Consider the following 10072-nt stretch of genomic DNA (forward strand, 5'->3'; position numbering starts at 1 on the left):
ACTGACCCCCCACCCTGAAATAAATAGGAAATGGTGCTAAACTATATATATGTATGTATGTATATATATGTATATATGTATATATATTCCTGGGAATTGCAGGGGATTTTTCAAGGTGCCAATTGCCTTCTTTCAATTTGAATTCAGAGGTTATAAGCTTGTGAAAGTTGTCTGATCACATTACAAGAAAACTAATGGTGATCCAGGTTCAAAGGGTTAATATCCTACCTTCCTTGACAGCTTGTATTTTGATTAAGGAGTTAACCCTTCGAAATCTGAGCAAATTAGTTGTTTTTTTTTGTTTTTTTGTTTTTTTGTTTGTTTGTTTGTTTTTTTGTTTTTTGTTTTTTTTTTTCAAAAATAAGCTATGGGAAGAATGCAATGAGCAATAAAAGCAAGAAAATTAGAGTAAAACAAACAAAATGATTACAAACAATGAAAAACATAAAGCTGAAGAAATGGCCAAATACAAAATGACTCACTTCACAGGAGGTCGGAAACTTTTGATTTCCGACTTGTCCTGAACGCATCAATAGCTCCACCTGACTTGAATCAGACTGAGCGCAAACACCTGAGTAAAAGAGCAGCGTGCTGTCCTCTGAAGGACCAACGGAAAGAAAACTGCAGTTTGGAGTTATTTAATAACAAGGTAAAAAAAAAAATAAATTCTGATGGAAATCACCCTCATAGCCTAATTATTTACTGCTCTAAAATTATTAACAGTTTGGGTTTTTTTTCTTTGCAGTAAGTCATCCATTTAACTTTCGTCCTAAATTAACATTTTAAACTTTTATTCTCATAACTTTAAAGCTGGAAAGTTGCCTCGTGGATATCATGCCGATTGACTAACTGCACATCGTGTCCAACAGGTCAATCAGGAAGATGAAGCACTTTAAGTATAATTTAATGTTCACCACTGGACTGATGATGGGATTTCTTTCTCTTCGTTTTCTTTTGGACGCGCACTTTTCCACACAACAAGTCACTGATTTCATGAGGGCTGTCAAATACGATTTACAGCGCGGACATACAGGTAGGCACTGTTTTCATTCTTATTTTGTTCAGTTGTATTTTATTTTATTGTATTTATTGATGTATTTATTCTTGCATGTGTTATGGCTGATGGGCCACAAGAAGAGGCAGCATGTCATTTTCATCCGTTTCTTTTCTTTTTTTTTTAAAGAAAGAAGTTGTCCTTGAAAACCAATTTCCGAAAACTTTCTGTTTTTTTACAGTCCAGTACAGTTTTTTACCAGTTTATAGAGTTGTATGGCCACATTGTGATGTATTTGGAGATGCTGCATCTTTTTTGTTTTCAAAATCTGCACTACAACATTATAAGAGGATATTTTATAATATTGAGTTATTTAATTCCATATAGGCATGCGTTTTTGGGGTTTTTTTTTTAATCGTGGGTTAGATAAAGTTCTTGTAATGAAAGTCATCAGCTGTGTCTTGACAGATATATCATAAATCATATAAAGGTATGCAAAAATTACCAATTGTAGTCTAATTATTCCTACAATATTGATGCTGCAGGTCAGTCACTGTTGTGCAGAAACTATTTAGACTATGGTTACAATTATATAACATGCTAATCTTAATCTGGATTATTGAATGATTATTTTTCATGTCAAAACGTCTGTGAATGCAGATACAAATTTTCTTTTATTTTTAAAACAAAAAGTCCTTGCCCTTCTCCTTACTTTCTCTATAGGAGGCACTAGCAATATGTGGACACAATAAATAAAGGGCCATGTACATTGAGTCAGGGCTGATTAACAACAGAACAAACAAAAAGTGTGTGTATGTGTGTGTGTGTGTGTGTGTGTGTGTGTGTGTGTGTGTGTGTGTGTGTGTGTGAGTGATTTCCACTGTTTCCAGCACATCATTTCGTTTATGTGCAAGGTTGGGTCCAAAGGTTTATACTGGAGTACTGCTGATTTACAATATGATGAACTCACTTTAACTGACATCTGACAATAAATGAAAACCATCGGCAGCTGCTCCTTTACAGCCAAACAAGAACATCAGCATCTTTTTTATAGATCACAAAACAGAAGCAAGTGACATTTTACGAGGACAGACGGTTTAATGACCTTTCAAACACAAAGGTAACTCGCAGAGATGTACAGGGGGTGTCTCCAAACACATTAAAAAGGAAAATCTAACAAAAGCCGTTTTCTAATATGAACTTTGGAAGATGTCCAGATAATCAGGTCATGACATTGTCCCTTTCACACATGTGGCACACAGCAGGAGACTGTCTGTTTAAAGCACTCTAACGGACTGGAAATACTGTTAAGTTTAGGTGAAGCATTGCACCTGGGCAGAGCATGCAGGAGGAAGGACTTCATGCAAATTACACTGTGGTTATGTAGCTGGTTCATTATTTGGTCAGAAACAAGAAAGAAAAGAACCTTACATTTCCTTAAATTTGCCTGACAATTTCGGTGTCTGCCCTGATACCAACAGCAGCTCCAGAGTCTCGTCTCTCTCCACTTAGAAATGTACTGTGTTGATGTAAATTTACCTTCCTTAGCCTAGGTTGTTTTCCTGGTGTCACTCGAGTGCCAGCATGTTGAAAAAATGTTGTCAGCAGTGTGTTGAAGAAAAGTCATCACACACCCAGTCACTTGCTGTGAGTTCTCCGAGCGACGGTTTGCTCTTTTCACACAAGGGCTTATTTGGACATTAGGAAAAAAATAACAAAAACAAACAGTCTGTATACTAGATATACTCCAATTAATATTTAATATAATTACCACCGAGGTGATGTTTTGAGATATGTGCTCTTTATCTAACAATGATGAAGTCTGATGAAGACCATGTAGCGCGAAACGTCACCTTGATGGTAATTATATCAAATATTCATCGTAGCATATCTTAGTGTTCAGACTTTGTTTTTTCTTCTCTTTGTATTATCTCTTGTCCAGCATCTAGCCTTTTTGTCGTCTGAATGTACGCCTTTTTGTGAATTTTTTTGCACTCATTCACAGATTACACAATCCAATTGACAGACATTTTTCTTATATACAGCTCCTCCAAGTAATGTCTTCATAGTTCCAGGTTTACATGTGTGAAAGGGGCTTAAGGTACATTGAAATAAGACAAAAATGTTAAAATGAACAATCAACAAGAACTTCAGTAGTTATCATACAGCTTTGGTACAGTTACGTTGCAGTTACAACGTTGTGTAAAAAAATATTGCACTTGTGCCAATTGTACTAACCAAATGTATTATCTGCCACAGCATGCCTTCTTTTCTCTAGACAATCTGAACCACAAGGGAATGTATTTTTTAGAGCTATCCAGGTTGAAGCCTGGTTCTCTGGTCCTTCTGTGCTGTATCGACCTCTGTTTGACTGGATGAAGTACTCACTAGCATTCAAATTACAAATGAAGACAGAGGTTGTGCTGTATTGCTGCCCAAAATCAATGATAACCACAGTGCTGATGGCATTTGATCGTTGGCAGTGCTGTTACCGCAAGAATGTTTCATTGCCTTAGTAAAACTGGTGTACCGGATCATCTGCTTAGGAATTCATTATACTTTTGACGCATTACTCTAAGTGTACTGTACTGAAAACCTTGGGTCTTTAATTCACAGGTCTAAAATTACCATGCAACACATTTCTGATACTTTGTTCTTAAATTCCTCCAGCTGAGAACAACCGCTCAGCAGTTAATGCCTCTCACACAACACGAGTCTTGTGCTGGATCATGACCGGACCCAAGAACTTGGAATCCCGAACTAAACACATCAGAGAAACATGGGCCAAGCGCTGCAACAAAGTGCTGTACATGAGCTCCGTTAAGACTGACTTCCCCACTGTGGAGCTGAACGTGAGCGAAGGGAGGGACAACCTGTACTGGAAGACCATCCGAGCCTTTCAGTACATCCACCAGCACCACCTGGACGAAGCGGACTGGTTCCTAAAAGCAGATGACGACACATTCGTGGTTGTAGAGAATCTACGCTACACCCTGTCCAAATATGATCCAGAAAAGCCATTGTACTTGGGCAGAAGATTTAAACCATTCATCAAGCAGGGCTACATGAGTGGAGGAGCAGGTTATGTCCTCAGTAAGGAAGCGCTGAGAAGATTTGTCAAAGGGTTCGATACGGGGAAATGTACCCACTTCTCCACCATTGAGGACATGGCTCTGGGAAAATGTATGGAGACAATGAAGGTGGAGCCAGCAGACTCCAGAGATGAGTTGGGGAGACAAACATTTCATCCTTATCCTCCAGACCATTACCTGATCAGACAGCCCCCAAGACCACGGCCATGGTATCTGATTTACGACCACTATACTCCAGTAGAGGTATGCAACACAATTCACAAGTCCTGTTTAGAGTCTGCATTCAAACTGGTTTTAGGTAATCTTATAAAATGAGTTGAATGTCTCAAGATGCCAATAAGATGCATGGGGATTACTTAATATGGGACAATTCCATACCTACCAATTTACATCCAGTGGCTATGCAAAAAGTAGTAAGCCAGTATCTTTTGCAAAGAGAGGTTGAAAGTAAAGGTGTGTAGGCAAAGGTGGCTCTGTAATGTGTCCATCCAGAGTTTGTGCCACAGAGCTGCAATAAAGTTTGCCTTTTTATGCCTCAGTGCCGGCGATAGCTGAGGCTGGAGGCATTGTGTTTTTGAGTTGTCTGTCCGGCACATTCTTGTGAACAGGACATTTTAAGAATGGCTCTGGGGAATTTCTTCAAATTTGACATTCACTTTGACTGATAACATTTTGGTGGTCAAAGGTCAAGGTCCCTGTGACTTTGTCTGTCTTATTCTTGTGAATGTAATATTTCAAGAAAACCTTTTAGGGATTTTTTTTTCTAATTTTGGCACAAAGGTTCACTTGTACTCAATGATGAACTGATTAGATTTGTGAATGCGGTATCTCAAGAACACCTTGAGGGAATTTTCTTCAAATTTCGCATAAACATTCAAGTAGACTCAATGAACTGATAAAATTTTGGTGGTCAAAGTTCTGACCCTCATTATTTAATCTCACACCCTTATTGTTATAGAAACTACAGCAAAGGGGATTTTGAGTATTTTACAGTGTTTATATGTCTAACTGTGGGCAGATTTTGTCACTGTGATAGCATCACAGCCATTCAAGCATCGGGCATAAAGCATTTGTTGTAGCTGAGATTAAAATGAGGGTCAAGCTCCAACATCGATATTTTTCTGGGCAAGGGCACTGAAAGTAGGGAAGTAGGGAAGGGGTTATTGCCACCTTTACCACATTTGTTTTAGGTTGCAGATTGGTGCTGCAGCTGGAGTGATCCCATAGCAAGATGGCTTCTAGTTTAGTTAATTTGTATGATGGGAATTCATAAAGTTAATATACCTCACTGTTTTTAGTGTTCTGTCAGTGGACATGCAAATCCAAACAGGCCAAGGTCTGACAGTCAGCCAGTGTTGTGGAAGTCCACTGGGAAACGAAGCTTTTTATTCATTCACACTGAAAACGCTTTACAGAATGACCGTTAACAGGTTTTACTCACGCTTGTTAGTCAAAACATACAATAACCACTTAACCACCACTCAGTTGTGAGGGAGAGAAAAGGTCGCTATTCCTACATGACCCCGGTATGGACAATAATATTGCTATAACAGAAGAGTTACATTGTTGTTGCAAAGAAAGTGCTGCCAACACTTATGTTTTATGTAACACTAGATGTTACATGTCACGGCCCTAACATGATGCTGTGCTTTGATTCTGCAAAGCTGCAATGCAATGTATAATTACAATTGCATTGCAAAGTGATGTCGCATTAGCCCCCCCCCTACATTATTTTAATGGAATTATTAAAGCTAGACGAAAGAAATACTTTCAAGTTTCAAACAAAGGGTGATTTTTACTGGTCATTAGATGTACTTGTGTGTGTGTGTGTTATGTGGTTGATACTGATCCTGCTATTTGAGCACACAATCTGAATTGTAACTAAACTCTTATGTGTTTCTCTCTTTTTCCAGGGTCCAGGTTGCTGCTCAGATTTTGTGGTATCCTTTCATTACATATACGCTGTCCAGCTGTATGTTTTGGAGTACCTGACGTACCATCTGCGGCCGTTTGGATACAAATACAGATTTAATCCTCATGAACCAACTGAATTTAACACCACGACTAAGTCCACATAAAATGTTGGGGTGTGCACCTCTGAACTAACTGGGGGAGGGGTTGAGGGTATCAAAGAGCAAAGCTTAATTTATTTCACATAATGTATTTAATTGTCTCCAATACCTCTGGACTTGAAGTCTGCTCATGTTTAAAGATGTGTTGATTCCTTTCACCTGCAAGTATTACTGCCAAAGTCAGACTGTGAAAACTGTGTTCATGTTAGGGGATGTGAAAGGGTGTTTTTTTCTATTACTTGGTGTACAGAAAAAAAATGAAGAAATGTAGAAATAAAAGACAAATCCAGTTTTAATGTGCATGCCTTCAATGCCTACCCTATGTCTTTCATGATAGCGAAATCTGGAGGAAACTCCAATGACATACAGGGAGTAACATTTGCCATGCTCAGAAAAGGCTAACTCACCTAAATGGCTGACATAAAAAAAATTTTGATAGAGAAAAGATGGGAAATTGGCAAATGAAAAATGTCTTTGAGCGAGAACAAAAATTATGCCACAGTACCTTCTTCTCCTGCAAACAAAGCAGTGGTTTCTTTTACACTGGCCCCCAAAATGTGCTGTCTATTGCACATAGTAGCATTAATAATGATCTCATCTCACTTGCACTATTTGCAGAGTAGAAAACCAGCAGAACTTCAGCTTTGTTGCATTATACAAAAAGTATTTTCTGAACATCACATGCTATTGCCGTATACAGTTCAATATGTTGAAAGCATAGACTGCAAAGATGGACGAACCATTTCCACTGTGCAAAAATGAAGTTATAATATCCCTGATACGTTTGCTGCCATCTTGTCCTGGAGTGAGATACTGTACAGTAATGATCTTCGGGATATTGACTTCCTGCTCACTTATCTGACCAAACACAAGCCGCGCCATTGATTACGGACACACCGTTGGGCAAACACATTTGTCAATCATGACATCAACCCCACTTTTTATGGCATCAGATAACTAGTTTAAGCCAAACTTAACATAAAAACAGACCCCTGAACATACATCGGTGTGATAACAACTACATTAAATGACAGAAACCATTTCTGGGAAAAATGTATTCGATGTGTACTTTGAGTTTTTAGTTTGGCCTATGTCCCAGCTGCTAACAAAGAGAGGGTGGGATTTAAGGCCTGTACTGCAGCCAGCTACCAGGGGACAATCTGGATGTGTTCACTTCACTTTTGCAGAGCTGTTACGTCGTCCATCTTTATATTCAGTCTATGGTTGAAAACAGAATATAATTACACTAAATTCAAGCAGAAGCTGCGTTGTGATAACTTGCTGTGTCTTTTTCTGGCCAAATGTCTGACTTCCGGTTTAACTCTCAGCTAAGTTAAATAGGAAAAAAAAATTCAGTCGTGCAGCTTTTCTATACTTTTTGTTATCGGACCACATAGATCGAATCCTAATAGTAGAATGGGTCATTTTGCAGGGGTTATGACACTCAAATGTATTTACTGATCTATCTACATTTTTTGAGCCCTATGGCATCACATAATGGACCCGGAAGATGTAATTCCACATTTTTGCCACTATGTCAAACTGGCTTCAAAGCCTGGCACTGTTCCTCTGGGCCCGAATGTTAATGCGTTTTATGTGCCGCACTATTTCCTGGCCCTTTATTTATCATGTAGTCTCCTTTTTTACACTTAGGTTTTTGTATGTGTGCTGATTGTAGCTTTATATCTACAAGCCAGATATGACGGTGGTGTCAACTCCCAAACATCTACATTTTAACCAGAGACTTTTTTTGTCATACATTCCTGTCTTTGTACTTGTGCAGTTCTTCAGTCACTTCAGTTGCCTATACATTTTATACAAGAATTGAGACACAGCCAGAGTCTTTAGATCAGCAGGACTGACAGCATGTACCAGCTGTGTGTATGTCAAATGTCATATCTCTGTGTTGCACTTTTCATTACTCAAATGGACACTCTTTAAGAAATTATATTTTATTTATTGAAAAAAAGGGTTTACTTTGTTGAACTACCATGCTCTAAGATTACTTTTCCTTCTGGCACTTTTACAGTGTTAAACAATAAAACAATATATATTACAGTCAAGTGTGTCTCTTTCCATACAACATTCATCATAATGGAGGTTAATAGATTTTGTTAAGATGACCTAACACAACTACAGCTTAAGAAATGAACACTGAAGTAGCTACAACATAATGTGAAAATACAATAAACAGGTTAAGAATACACTGCGTGTTTAGTCATTAAGATGCCCTTGAAGGCATCGCTGCTTTGTGGACAACTCTTAAGAAACACCCACAAACAGTGACCCACAAAGATGAGACAAATCCCAGAAATTAATTCCCTAAATGAAATACAAAGTGTTTTTATACACTGTTGGCTCCATAAACTACATCTGTAACAACAGTCTTATACAGTAACTATATTCACATTGCAGGTGAAAGTGCCTCAATTCTGATGTTAAGCTCTGTGCTCTTTTCATATAGTAATATTGTCACAATGCACTTCTTATTGCAATATATACTGAACAAAATTTAAACCCAACATTTTTGTTTTTGCTCCCATTTTTTACAAGTTTATGTTAAAGATTGTAGACTTTTTATGCACTCAATAGGTTGGGAGAGTAACAATAAAAGGCTACTCTAAAACTACACACAACACAATGGTGCAAATGTCCCAAGTTTTGTCATTTCCGTTAATTTGGCAGTACATCAAACCGGCCTCAAAACTGCAGACCACATGTAGCCGCTCCAACTCAGGACCTCCACATAAAGCGTCTTCACCTGCAATATCGTCTGAAAACAGCCACCCGATCAGCTGATGCAACAATTGGAATAAACGACAAAGACTTGCACAAACTATCAGAAACCATCTTGAAAGCTCGTCTGCGTGCTCATCGTCCTCACCAAGGTTTTGACCAGACAGCCGTCTGTCCGCGTAACTTACTTGTGTGGTTGTGAGGTTAGTTGGATATATTACCAAATTCAGGGGAATGACATTGGATGTTTCACTTAAACCTGCAAAAATGGGAGCAAAAACAAAAATGTTGTTTTTAAAGTTTTATTCTTTATATTTATGTAATTGAATTGACCAGATTTAGACAACATTGTTCATAATTCTGAAATGAGTTGCCATAGTAACAGCCAAACACATCTATAAATCAACTAAATCTATATCTATAATCGTTGTCTCCTGCCAAACTGCATAGAACAGACAGAATGTGCTGAATGTGAGTTTGAATGAAATGTTTTGAGTTCACTGTGCACTTTGCACTGACATGTGTCAGTTGAGGTTTCTTTTAGTTTCTTTAGCTATTGCGGTATAGGACATGAAACCCTGCTCACACACTGAAAAAAATTAACCCTGTTTGTGGGCTCTTTCAGAGATGCTGTTTAAACCACCTCCAAATGTAGCTTTAACATGTTTAAATTAAAAAAGATTAGTTCGTTATTTTGGGAAATACTCTTATTTGCTTTCTGGCTCAGGGTTAGATATTCAGACTGCTACCACTCTCCCTCTGTATGGCAAATATGAGATTACATCCAGCAACTGCGCAGGTTAGCATAAAGACTGGAAACGGAGGGAAAGATGGCTGCTTGTTGTAAAATGATTGTCCAGACTTGGGATAGAGCGTCTTTCACAAATGTTTTTTAAGACACAATCTGTGGCCTTAAATGTAAATTAATTAAGTCTTTAATTCACAAATGTATCTCTGAGTCTTTTTATGTCAGCCGTTACAGAGTTTCTTTGGCTCAGAGAACAGTTTGAGATCTGTGTGAGGATAGAAGAAGTTAAGCCGGTTTTGCACTGGAAGACATTGGTGGTGTCTATTGGGAACTCAGACCATGAAGGAAAACGGGGAATCTGATATAACTGCTGCAGCTGATTGTTCTAGTTAGCTTCTAAATACCTGATTTTAAACAGACAAACTCCTTT

At 38.2% G+C, this 10072-nt stretch overlaps 1 protein-coding gene across 2 annotated transcripts; it reads left to right on the forward strand.

The window, feature by feature from the left end:
• Positions 1-538: 538 nt before the first annotated feature.
• On the forward strand, positions 539-8146 carry si:dkey-202e17.1 (uncharacterized protein LOC555344 homolog). 2 transcript variants are annotated; one of them, XM_042506673.1, is made up of 4 exons: positions 539-649; positions 870-1033; positions 3665-4329; positions 6000-8146. In XM_042506673.1, the coding sequence occupies exons 2-4, from the start codon at positions 883-885 to the stop codon at positions 6162-6164; spliced, it is 981 nt and encodes a 326-aa protein (XP_042362607.1). In that variant the 5' UTR covers positions 539-649; positions 870-882; the 3' UTR covers positions 6165-8146. The 2 variants fall into 2 exon arrangements, with proteins under 2 accessions (XP_042362607.1, XP_042362609.1); XM_042506675.1 differs by having other exon boundaries at positions 983-1033.
• The last annotated feature ends 1926 nt before the right edge of the window (positions 8147-10072 follow it).

This window comes from Plectropomus leopardus, chromosome 18 (assembly GCF_008729295.1).
Source record: "Plectropomus leopardus isolate mb chromosome 18, YSFRI_Pleo_2.0, whole genome shotgun sequence".
In the NCBI taxonomy this organism is placed as follows: Eukaryota; Metazoa; Chordata; class Actinopteri; order Perciformes; family Serranidae; genus Plectropomus; species Plectropomus leopardus.